Source organism: Pseudorca crassidens, chromosome 19 (genome assembly GCF_039906515.1).
Source record: "Pseudorca crassidens isolate mPseCra1 chromosome 19, mPseCra1.hap1, whole genome shotgun sequence".
In the NCBI taxonomy this organism is placed as follows: Eukaryota; Metazoa; Chordata; class Mammalia; order Artiodactyla; family Delphinidae; genus Pseudorca; species Pseudorca crassidens.
Genome location: NC_090314.1, coordinates 32,634,378 through 32,647,588, shown reverse-complemented (window position 1 = coordinate 32,647,588; position 13,211 = coordinate 32,634,378). Strand labels below are relative to the sequence as shown.

Here is a 13,211-nt window from a genome sequence, read left to right as displayed (position 1 = left end):
TACAATATCTTCTTCCTGAGTACTTAATAAACCCACAATCTTGCATATCATGTTTTAAAGCATTTTCCCTTCTTACTAATTAATAAATGAATGAATGTATAATTTATTGCATACTTATTATGTGTGGGCACTTTAGTGAATGCTTTACATGCATTACCTTGTTGAATTCTCGCAGTGACACTGAGAGCTAGTACTATTATTATCATCATCCCTGTTTTACAGATGAGGAGATTGAGATTTAGAGAACTTTATTTGCCCAAAGCTCACAGCATTTCCTCATCTTAGGTCCTCATTACTTGCCTGGAGGGTTGCAGTAGCTTCGTATCTGGTTTCCCTGCCTTTAGTCTACTTCTCCTTAGATCTAGGAACGGTATGTAAATTATTTTAGTAGCCAATGAGAATGAGTACTTACTATAAACAACCAGTGTGGCCATACCAATGCGAACGGAAGGAATATCCTCTCCTGCGTGAATCTATCCTAAACATCTGTGAGAACCTATAACTGACTTTCTCCAAAACTTTGGCCAGGTCCCTGTTGCCTGCAGAATCAAGTACAAATATCTTACCATGGCCTTTAACAAAGCCCTTGTGTGATCTGATCTCATTGCTACTTTCATTTTTACCTAATTTCTCACTACTGCCCTTTACTCAGTTTATGCCCCAGCTAATCTTGACTACTCATCATTCCCCAGATACGATTTTTCTGCTCTCTCTGCCTTATCTGTTGATTCTTTTTCTTTGCCTCTTAGTCTATTTCTCCTCACTACAGACTAACCCATCCCTATAGGCCCAGCTCAGTTACATCTTCTATGGCAACTTTTTTATGCCCACAAATGTAGGTAAATTTTTACTTCCTTGTGTTGGCACAAAACTTTTTTTTTTTTTGTACCTCTCTTTTGGCACCTAACTCATTTTACAAATAGTGTTTGTACACATTTCTTGTCTACCCTAATGCATTTTAAATGCTTTAAGGTCAGGGACCATGTGTAATTCAACTTTGTATCTCCCTTACAGTGCCTGACACCTGGGTGTCCAACAAATATTTATTAGATGGACCTGAATATATGTCAAAGTGATATTTATGGTGGGGCTATTGCTATTACAGAAGTCCACACTTATCCATGGTTTTGCTTTCTGCAGTTTCGGTAACCATTGGTCAACTGAGATCTGAGAATATTAAATGGAAAATTCCAGAAATAAATAATTCATATGCTTTAAATTGCCACTGTTCTGAGAAGTGTGATGAAATCTCCTGTCATTCTGCGCCGTCCTGCCCAGGACGTGAATCATCCCTTTGTCCAGCGTATCCCTCCCATTAGTCACTTAGTAGCCACCTTGGTTGTCAGATTGTTGCCATATTGCAGTTCTTGTGTTCAGGTAACCCTTATTTTACTTAATAACGGCCCCAAAGCACAAGACGTAGTGATGCTGGCAGTTTGGTTATGACAAAGAGAAGCCACAAAGTGCTTCCTTTAAGTGAAAAGGTGAAAGTTCTTGACTTAATAAGGAAAGAAAAAAAAATATGGTGAAGTTGCTAAGATCTGTGGTAAGAATGAATCTTCATTCCGTGAAACTGAAGGAAAAGAAATTCTTCGTAGTTTTGCTGTTGCCCCTCAGACTGCAAAAGTTCTGGGCACAGTGCATGATAAGTGCTTAGTTGAGGCGGAAGAGGCATTAAATTTGTACAATAAGATATTTTGAGAGCGAGAAAGAACATTCACATAGTTTTTATTATGGTATATGGTTATAATTGTTCTATTTTATTATTGTTAATCTCTTACAGTGCCTAATCTGTAAATTAAACTTTAGCATAGGTATGTACGTATAGGAAAAAAATAGTATATATAGGGTTAGATACTATCTGCGGTTTCAGGCATCCACTGGGGGTCTTGGGACATATCCCCTGAGGTTAAGAGGGGACTACTGTATATTCATTTAGTGCATTGGGTTACTACAGGCGTAAAGAGCGTAAGATTTGTCCAAGGGATTTAGGGGCAATTTCAGACTAGATCCAAATTCTCTTGTTGACTGGTCAGTACCCCTTTCTCAAGCCCCTAAGATGTCACCGTAGGGCTTTTCCAGAAAAGACCATGGACAGGGAACACATTTTTTAACCTCTGTAGCTGCACATTAAAGTGTCAGTTCAGCCAGAAGGAAGTCCAAAGGATGAGAAATCTTAGGTCCAGCTGAATTTGGGTTAACATAAACTGATGGCTCGTTCTCTTCTCTTTTTCTCTGGGATATTGAATTAATTAATACAGTTTTTCTCTGTGTTGGAATTATCAGTGGGCTACTGGGTAAGGATAATATCCTGATCTCTACTTCTGGCAGTGATTTTTCTCTCCAGTATGGGAGACTACTGCTACCTACCACAGGGGCTGATACAGCTCTTATTAACACAGTGTTTTTACCTGTAGCTTTTTCTTAAGGCTTTGTATAAAAACTCACATTTCCTTGAGCTCTGCATTTTAACCAAACCAACAGGCTGTTTGCACATGGTTGTCTTTAAATTAGCCCAGATTGCTGTTCTTTCTTATGCTTGGTTCTCATCCCCTCCACCATGTCCCTTCTTTCTCCCTTTTACCTCAGAAGAAACAAACTGTTACCTGAATGAAATCTAAAACTTGCTGGTGTCTTTGTTTGGCAGCTGCAACCTCACTGTCTGAGATTGCTTCCCTCAGGGACTGTTGGGTATTCAGAGAATCCAGCTCCACAACAGCAGAAAGGCGGCAATACAGACTAATAAATTTCTCCCTGTAGCTGCAAAAATGAACTGGAAAATGGACAAGCAAAATAAAACATGGTTAAGACCTGGTATCAAAATAGAGAAATTCATACCTCAGAGGAAACAAGTTGAATGAAAACATGATTTATTAATCCTATCAGTGGAAAATATTAGGCCATAAATAAATTATAAATGTGCTCTTAAGGGGCCAGTTGTCTGGCTTTAGTCATACAGTATTCCCTTTTAAGGTTTACCAAGTCCTGGTAAGGTATGGGGAAGTGGAGTCGGCTAAAGCTGCAGTTTATGTTCAGCCCCTAAAGTTGGGCCACTACTGGGAGAATAAGTTTGCTTATCACTTTAAAGGGGGAAAAAAAAAAAAAAGCAAGTAGCAATTTGAAACCTAGTTTTGACTGCCATGTCTGATTTCCAGTATGTATCTTGCGTGTTCCTTTCCAAGGCCAGAAGTCCCAGAAGATACAAGGCATGCTTTTCTCAGCGTATGTTTTGTCTTTTGTCTGGCTGGGAAATGTCTGTAAAGACCTAGTATGATGAGTTTTGCTTCTTCTCCTGCCTCTCCACTCCTCAGCTCCTCTGGAAGGATGATGGAGCTAACGCTCGATAGATCATTTTTGTCTTCACCTTCCTCTCTTGAAAGATAATGGGCCAGAGGCCAAAGGAAACAGTCTAATCTTCATCTCTATCATGGAGGAGGGAGAGAGGAGTGTGGGACTCAGCCTGGTGCAGGCAACCTGAGGTGATCCGATTTTTCATACTTCTCCGACTGGCTCTGATCATATACCATAACTTCAGATTCTAGTAAGATGAGGAAAGCATCCCAATTCAGACTAGTGTCGTACCAGTCTCTTCCTGGCCATTGCTGAGTTTGGAGACTCACTCGCCAGGAACCTCACTTACTCTGTGTGCCTCTGACCTGCGTCAGTGTGTTTTGTGCTTTGGAAATAGGGCTGTAATAACTCAACAAATCTGTGGAATGGAAACATTTTTATTTTGGCTTCTTTGGTGAGGAATTCTAGGAAGAACATCTAACTACTGTCCTTGGGCCTCTTTGCTGCTGATTCCTGAGACCTAGACCTGGACATTTAGGGAAACTAAAACCACATACCTCAAAATGGGGCATCTGGTCATCTATGCACCTTACTGAGGGAGCCCTACTTTAATGCACATTGAGAGATTTTGTGTACCCCACAATTCCCGTCTTACCACTGCCTGCTTCCTTACTTGATCTTCTCTCAGGATGAAACTCAGTTGAGTATAAGGGTAAGCTGCTCTGTTTGTGTTTCCTCCTACTGAAGTAGTAGAGAAGAATGGAGTGAGGTCTCCAGTGGCCCATCCGTATTCCAGCTGTGCACCATTTCAAGGCAGTGTTTCTGAATTCAAGTAGCTTTGGTTCTGGGTTTTTTTTTTCTCTCTGGTGTCAGATCCTTCCTTCTCACTTTCTCTGCTCTAACACTTCCTTGTCTGACAGAAGAACTGATCTCATTAAATGACAAACTATTGAGCTCTTCCCAAATGATCTACTTTTCATGCTTTTCCCTGGTTACAGACCTCTGTAGAGCTCCGTCTTGACTCAGGATAAAATCCAAACATCACTATAAAGCAAGCTCCTTGAGATCTAGGATTTTAATTTATCTTCAGTCATATCTTTTGTCATGCAACCACCCTCTGCTGTCTGCCTGCATTGACCCTACACTGTGGTCAAGCTGAACCTACTACAGGCCCTTTTGTGCTTCCATGCTTGTGAACATGCCATTTCCTTCTCCTCCAATACCCTTTTTTTTTTACCAGTACCTTCAGGTCAGATTCTTCTGATACTTGAAAATTTTAGTTTAAATAATCTTCTCCTCAGTGAAATCTTCATGGACACCTCTTTCCCTCCAGGCAGAATTAGTTTCTCTCTTTTGTGCTCCTAGACCACTTGTTTTCTAAATGTATCAGGACACGGATCCTGCTTTACTGTAATAATGTGTTTACTTGACTGCCTTGGTATTAGACTGTGATTTCTTTGAGGGCAAGAACCGTGTCTCCTGTTAATTTTTATTTCCTCAAAACCTGGAACATTATAACTTCTCAGTTAATGTTTATTGACTGAATGAACAACAACAAAATGTGCACCCTGATCTGAAGAGAGCAGACCCTTCCTCCAAAGTCTCCTCTTTCCCTCCATTCTCTTTTCTCAAGGTGCTTTTGCTTTTCCTGTTTCAAAAGGTGTACTTCAGGTCTGTGATATTTACTGGCCTCTCTACAGGAAAGAGTCACCATTACTTTTTAGCTTACTCTTGACCCTTGTAGCTCCCTGAATGTGTCTTTATGCCTTTCAAGGAGGAATTATATCCTGTTTGCACTTGACAGATGTCCTCTCTTGGCTGGAGAGTGGAGAGAGTGAAGTGTCTCACAGTCTGCCTTTCCAAACCAAGTTGTAAAAAAAAAAAAAAAAAAAAATCAGCTTTTTTCCTTCTTTCTAAAATATGACTGGGAAGATAGTGAGAGGCACTGAAGAATTTCTTTAAAGGAAATACTATCGGTCCCATCTGAATTCTAGAACGCCAGGGTGTCCACAACTTTCTCTTGTTGTGTCTCCTTGTGGTCAGAGCCTTGGATCAGTGGGTGGTCTCACAGTGCCCACACCACCCGTGCCACTCACCACAGTGAGCTATGAGGACCTTTCAACGACAAGGACAGGGCTTCACTTTCCCGCTCTAGTGGTTTTTATCCAGAGCCTTTAATGTTACTTTAACAAATGTTACTTTAACATAGTCTTTTGTGGTTTAGCAATGATACATTTGGTAGCCATCACTGAGAAGGGGAGGATAGACTGGAAGCTTCTAATTTTTTTCTAATGTGAATCACATGCATTTTACAGGCAAAATGGTATAAGGATACAAAAATGCATTATCCCAGACCACATGATTTGTTATTAATTTACAAACTAAGACTGATTTTCTGTGGTGTTTTCTCTCTCTTTATTCTGTATAAAATTGTTGGCACCAACACTGGAAGTCAGATTAGGAGTAGAGTAGAGTGGAAAGTACTCAGGGTTAGGTATCAGATGAAACTGGATTTGAATCATAGTTCTGCCACTTACTACCTTCATAATAATCGGCATATAACCCCTGGGAGCCTCCGTTTCCTCATATCTAAGACAGGGGTAATAATATCTACCTAGGATAAGACAACATAATAGTAAACAGTAAAGTGCCCAGCGTAGCATGTGGCACATATCAGATATAAAAGAAATTTTTGTTCACATCCCTACCACGTCCCCCTGGGAAGAATGAGGCATTTAGTAGGTAGAATATTAGAATGGGATTGAGATTAGAATATTCTTCCTAAAGATCTCTAACTCAGTAAAGTCCTAATCAATCTGGGCCATGTAGCCTAGTTTGGAAGCTAAGGAGCCAACAAGATTACCTCCTAGGGTCAGTTTAGTTCCGTGATTCTTTGCCAAGGTGTCAGAAGGAACCTGGGCATAAGATGCCTCTCTAAAGATTCCTGGTAGTGAATGAGTTGATGTTGGAATTCAGGAGTGGTATCCTAAATCATGAAAAATGGGCATTAGGAATGAGGGTTGAGACCGTGCCATTTCTTATAAGCCTGTGGCCTGGATTCCATTAGGCTCAATGCCTGGATATCCCACAGGCACCTCAAACAAAACTCATCATTTGTCAAACTGAACTAACTCATCATCTCTCCCCTCCCCCCAAACCTGTTCCTCCCCTCTTATTTCCTGTTCTGGTAGATGGCAGCATTATCCATTTCAGCACCCTATTCAGACTCTCTGGCTCCTCCATCTTGCTCTTCAACCACATTAAATCAGTCACAAAGTCCTATTGATTTTAACTTCTAAATTCCTCTTGCCTCTGCCTTCTCTTCTGTACCCCTGCTGTGGCAGTCTTGGTTTGAGTTCTTATCGTTGCCCACCTGGGCCAGTCTCTTAACTGTCTCATTGCCTCTAGTCTCAGTCCTTTTTTTGTTTTCCTGCAATCCACAGAGTTGCTAAAACCTAGTAAGACCATATTATTCCTTTTCTTAAAATCTTTTAATGACTCCTCTTTGCCTGTAGGATAAAATCTAAGCGCTTTAGGATGGCCTAGCCCTTTGTGATTTTTACTTTTTTAAATTTTAGTTGTATCTTCTGTCACTCTTCCTCAGATGCCTGAAGCATCTTTCACAATGAACTACTAAGAGTGTACTTAATTGAGCTGCATTTTCCCATGTCTCCAAGCCTTCGTGCATGCTATTCCTTCTGCTTAAAATGATTTTCCTTTTCTACCTTTTCTTTCCTTTTCTGAATGTTTATTTATACTTCAGGGTCTATCTCAAATATTATCTCTGTATGAAAGGATTAGGTGTCTTTCCTCTGAAATTCAACAACCTACATCTTAACAGCAGGATTTTCATTGCATTGGGACTATTGGTGTAGACGTCTGTATCTGCCACTGGATTCTAGACTTCTGGTGGGCAGATTGTGTCCTATTAATGTCTCTATGTCCAGCCCCAGCACAGTGCTTTGCATACAGTGGAAACTCAGTAAATATTTGTTGAATGAAGGATGCAGCCAAGCACTGAAGTATGAAATATATACCAGGCTTCAAACTGTTTCTAAAAAATTCCCCAGTTTCTTAATCTTGCTAGTCAAGTCAGTTGGAATCATAGAGCCAAGGAAATTGATAAAAGTCAACTTTCTTCTTCATAGGCCTGCTCTCAATTGTGACTGCCCACAGGGTCAGGGCAGGGTGACCTCCTCAGTGTAGGCTAGGCAAATCCTCAAGAGACCATATCACTGAACAGAGTTTCTAAGGGCTTTTCCTTTCATTTCTGGGAACAGCATAAATAGTGACCCTTGTTGTTCCCTAGGCACATACTTTATTACTGCAGAGGATTGCTATCCTGCTCCTATCCAAAGAGTCGGGGAGTATCAGCTCTTACGCTGTGGAGGGGGAGTGGGTCTGCAGTTGTACCACTTTGCCTCAGCTCAACCCTGCTCATAGAGGTCTCACAGCATCCTCCTGTATGATGGTCTCTCTCTTTCCCCAACAAGTAATCCTATGAAGGAACATCCTATGGGTCTTCCTCAGCCTAGTCTTTACTCCAGGAGACAGAGGGCTAAGCTCCTTTATCATTTTGTCCTTGCTAGATCTAGTTTGTGCTGGAATAGGCACAGATACAGTTTCCCATAGCTGGTTAGCAAGTTATTTATGATTCACTCGGGCCACTGGCAGGAGCATGGTCAGTGTGCCAAATCTCAAATCTTTTCGTTGTATAAGGCGTGACTTATACAAGTCAGACTGAAATATAGTATAACACTTTATTCTGTTATAGGGTGTATATTCCCATAATTTGCACTTTTCAAGTTTTCTTAGAACTCTTATGTTGTTATTACAATTTTCTGAGTTCTGATTGAATTTTCAACAACATTCTCTTCCTCAGGAATGTTTAGTGTATCTATTGACCTTTTACTATGGACCTGTCTGTGGAATATAGAAATCCCTACCTACCTACAAAAACGAGCAAAAATTGCTTAGGTCTTTCTTCGAGGGGCCTAGGCCCACTGTAGCAAGCTCTTAGGAGTTCCTGTAGACGGTATTATGAAGTGCTTGCAGGAAGTAACTGATAATCTGCCTCTTTGGAAGCTCTGATTGCTTGGAAATAAGAGAGAGTTTATCATGGTTCTCACTAAGGCCCAGTAGTATTTAAAAAATTGTTGCTGGTGGTGCTAAAGTACAATAAGCGTAGTACTAGAGTATATTAATTTCCTGATACTGGCAATATTTCCTCCTGATCCCTAGAGAAGACTAATAGAATTGTGTATGCCAGTGGAAACAAGCCCAATCAAGTGGTCTTTTCTGGAAACTTACATGGCCCTCATTAATCAAGTGGGTCACCAACGATATGGTAACAACGGAGAACCAGTAGGATAAGAAGTTATGTTTTACTCTAGGAAAAAACATCTTAAAGTCAGAAACTGTTGAGATCCAGGCTTTGATCTACAGCCTGGTTTTCATAGGTGAAGGATAGTACCTGATGGTCTTATACTGCTTTTAGTATTGAGAAGAGGTAAGACGGGTCAAAGAGATAGACACTGTTGGATTCTATTACTTTGCTAACCACAACCCTAGTTTTGTAAATTCCTGAAACGTCTTTTGCTCTGTGTTCTAGGCAGCACTACTTCAAGTGTGGTCCATGGATTGGCAGCCTCAGTATCAGCTGAAAGCTTGTTAGAAATGCAAATTCTCCAGCCCCTACTGACTCAGCATTTCTGGAGTGGGACTCCAAGAATCTATTTTAACAAGCTGTCTCAGTGTTTCCTATGTACATTAACGTTTGAGAAGCACTGTTCTAGGGCATCATATCCTGAAGTATGTTTTCTGTGGGTTTTTAACAGGTGCCATGCCTAAAATGGTTCTAGTTGTTGTCATATGAATTTGGAAAATGTTGGGTTAAACCAAGTTAAGCTTTTTATTTTTTTGTGGGGAGGACTGCCAGATTCTGCAGAGCTTTTAATATGTTACTTTACTGCTCAAAAATCTCTATTGTATTTCCAGCACACTTAAAGTAAAATCCAAAGCCCTTATCATGATCTGTGAAGCCGTGCATGATCTGGCCACTGCTGATCTTCTGATATCATTTCCTATCTTTGTTGCTCTTGCTTACGACATTCCACCTACACTGACCTCTTAGCCAGGCACACTCTTACTGTAAGGCCTTTGCACTTGCTGTTTTCATTGCACGGAAATCTTGCATCTCTGCTCAAATGTATCTTCTTCAGAGAGGCCTTTCCAGGTCATCCTATACAAAATTGTAGTTCCTGTCACTTCACTCCAGTCCTTTATCCTGATTTTTTTTTTCTTCATAGCTCTCACTACCCTCTGACATTTACAATATTAATGTTTGTTGATTAGTTTACCATTTGTTTCCCCCACTGGACTGTCATTAGCACCATGAGGAGTTTGTTCATTGCTGATACTTCAATACCTGGAATGGTGCCTGGCACATAGTAGGTTACTAAAATATTTATTGATGAATTAGTGAACAAATGAGTGAAGAGAGGAAATTGTAGAATGGTAACAGCAGTAGGATAAAGTGTGGTTGCCCAAGAATAGTGTGTGAGCCTCCCAGAAAGCAAGATAGAGAGGATACTTGCAGGGCTTGGTCCTCCAGGGTCTTGAGAGTCAAGTCACTATTATGACTGATACTAAATCATTGATCATTCCCATTCCCCACTGAGGCACGGGGAAATGAATCTCATGTATTTTTGCCTGTAATCATGGAACAGTAATGACCATTTCACACAGAGTGGACTCCCAGTTGGCTCTCCAGTGAAGTGTTTTCTTTAGTTCTTTTCTCTGTCATTTATCTATCCCTGGGAAATCATTCACTTTCATGGCTTCAGCTGTTATCAGTAGACATTGGCCAAATTTCTGTGTTTAGTACCCAACTTCGTCTTCTGCATTTTTACTGCCAGTTGTATATGTCTACTTGGATGTTGAATTAGCACCAAGATATTCAGAGCTAGAAGTATCATATTCTTCTCCAAAGCATTTTCTTCTCTGATTTCCTTATGTCTGGTTAATGGCAGCGGTATCCTCACAGTCTTTGAAGCTAAAAACCATGGGGGTATTCTAGAAGTCTCTAAACTTTGCCTTTTCTCGTTCAAACAGTTGTCCAGTCTTGTCGATTACTTCCAGTGTTTCTTACATCTGTGTTTGTTTCCTTTTTTTGTTTTGTGTCTACCTTAACACTGGAATATTATAATAACCTCTGAACTATCTTCCCAACCCTGCTTTCAATCCATCTTAAACAGATTCCTCAGCCTGACTCTTAACAGTACTGCCCAGTATGGCTACAGCTTGTCCATACAGCTTTATGTCTACTGTTTCCTCCGTTCATTTCTCAGATGTAGCCAAATTGGACCACTTGTTCTTTTTTCTGATTCTGAGTTTTTCTGTTCTTACGTCTTTGCTTATTCTGCTCTCCCTCTGACAAAAAAGCTTTCATTATCCATGTTTATTAGCATCCTGTCCATTCTTTAACACCCATATCAAATATCCCCTCTCCAAGACGGCTTTTTGATACCTTTTTTGAGAAAACGTGCTTTCATTTCTTTTTTCAGTATCACTTAACGCGTAAGATTTTGGCACATTATACATCATTTAAAAATTAACTCGTGTTCTTATTTTACTCCTGCCACTGTACTAAAAAGCCCCTTGAGGGCAGAGCCTTAGTCCTAACTCATCTCTTAATCTCCACAGTAGGTACCTAATGTGCAGGTAGCGACTTGAATTGAAATACCTTGACTCAAACTATGTTTTGTAATAGCTATATCATATATATCATATATCAGTTATATCATAGACTAAAAATGTTCATTTGGATGGGGAACTCATTAAATGGTCACATTCACATTCAGGCATTTTGGGAGTGGCATGGCCAATATTATTAATGATTTGACACAGAAAAGGTACAAGAAGGTTAAATGATGGCCAGTGCCACACAATAGAGGACCCAGTACTCTCAAGTCCCAGTCTGCAAGTCTGATTCAGGCTTCTCTTTATAACTCTCCCTGCTCTGGAAATAGCAATTGCTGTTCATCAGCTTTTGGGCATGTAAACTGCTTGGAGCAAAAGGGAAACTGGGAGACTTTATCCATTTATCCTCAAGAGATAAATTCAGATTCAGATGCCCGGGTCTCAGGATGAGACATCAGGCAGTTGCCTTGTCTGTTTCTAAATCTGGCGGCTGGGGAGCAATCCAAAGAGAGTCTGCCCCCATTCCACCCACCCCGTCACTCACCCTTCCACAAATCCTGCAATCCATTTGAACTGATGGAACTCCTGTTAATTGCCTCTTATTGGCCTGTTACAAAATGAAGCATGGGGAAGAGACAAAGCTTCCCTATTCACATTTTCAGTGGGCAGCAGGGGTCTCTGCAAAAATAGAGAACCTGGGGCCCAGGCTATTCATTTTTGAAAGTTAGGACAAGATCTTCCACCATTCAGAATCCCACATTATAATCACAGTATTGCATCCTGGGAGACCCTGTCAACTTCTCAAATGGTCTGCTAGAAATTGAGTCTATTTAATAAATTAGCACTACTTATAGGCTTTTTTCCCCTTTAAAGTGATACACACTTTACATTTTAATTTCAGTATTTTTTTTCCCATTTGGAGGAAAGAGGGGGTGGGAAGTGGGGGAAGAGAGAAGAAAGAAAGAAAGAAGGAAAGAAAAGAAAAGGAAAGAAAAGAAAAAAAAAAGAAAAGAAGGGAGGAAGAAAGAGAAGGGGCAGTGCTTTTCATGAAAACATTAGTTCTTGTATTTATGTTTTAGGAAAGCAAAGGGGAGGCAAGAACTGCAGCCTGATAACTGAACTTTCTGTTTAGAAGTCCCTCCTCTCCATTGGGCCTTAGCTAGGTTTCAATAATTATTGCTCAGGCACATAGTTTTGGAGCTTTGCTTTCTCTCAGACTTGTACACAGTTCTAGGAAGGGTTGTTGCCAAAGCCGTCATGTGATTTATTGACCCTCCACTGGGACAAGGGGGAACAGATATAACTTTGTGATTTTATTATAAGGAGGCTGGGTTAATATTTCTAGGTGAAACAAGCTACTATACCAAGTTCAAACATCTGAAGAGGGAGGTTAAGAAACCCTGAGTGTGGGGTGTAAGGATTATTCTGTCCTGGGGCTGTACAGACGTCGTCTGAGGCAGGGAGCAGGAGAAGAAAGGACACATTGTGACCCATTTCCAACACCTCCTGTGTGTAGAGGCGGAAGTTCCTTGCCTGCAGAGGGACACGCGCGGAGGAAAAATAGGAGAGTTACAGCATGGCACTTACATAAACAACACCAAACTGGCATAAAACATCTAACAAAATTACACAACTTCAAGCTTGGAATTTTTATACAACATAAATATTAGGGTTCAGTCCATTTAATAATGCTATATAAAATCAAGATTTAAGGCAGTAATGTTCCACATAAACTCTGAAAACAACATTTATGCTTCTTATAAAAGCAGAAAATGATTGCATTCTGTGGGCTTTTCAAAATGATGAATATAATTACATGAAGCAACAAAAATGGATTGAATTAAAAATCCACTAGTTTCAATTTAAGTTGGTTAAGGGGGGAAAATGTAGTTTCTGGCCAAGGACTGAGAAAATTTTACAAGTATCCAAAAAAAAAAAAAAAAAAGTATGTACTCTTAGGCAGTTAGGCAGCCTTCTCCCAACATGTATACGTAGCCCAAGAGTCACCAGTGAAATATGAGCTGCTTCAAACTTTCTAAGCCCAAGAAACCCTTTAATGGTATCTACTGTTGCAAGTTGAGCTGGTATTTTTTTTCCTCCTCCTGAGTACATGGCCACCCCCAGAATAATCCAGTTACTCCTCTAGTGTCTTTATAGCATCTTGTGCAATTTATTCTTCATCAGTGTTGGCTGTTTTGGACTAGGCTTGCAATATTGAC

At 40.3% G+C, this 13,211-nt stretch overlaps 1 protein-coding gene across 1 annotated transcript in view; it reads right to left on the bottom strand.

The window, feature by feature from the left end:
* The window catches only part of ANKFN1 (ankyrin repeat and fibronectin type III domain containing 1), a 138,789-nt gene that overhangs the window by 19,192 nt on the left and 106,386 nt on the right, over positions 1-13,211 (bottom strand). The window contains exons 14-15 of the mRNA XM_067715378.1: positions 12,357-12,525; positions 2,607-2,773 (exon numbers count right to left, since the gene is read on the bottom strand). Coding sequence (XP_067571479.1) covers positions 2,607-2,773; positions 12,357-12,525 — 336 coding nt within the window. The remainder of the gene's footprint in view (positions 1-2,606; positions 2,774-12,356; positions 12,526-13,211) is intronic.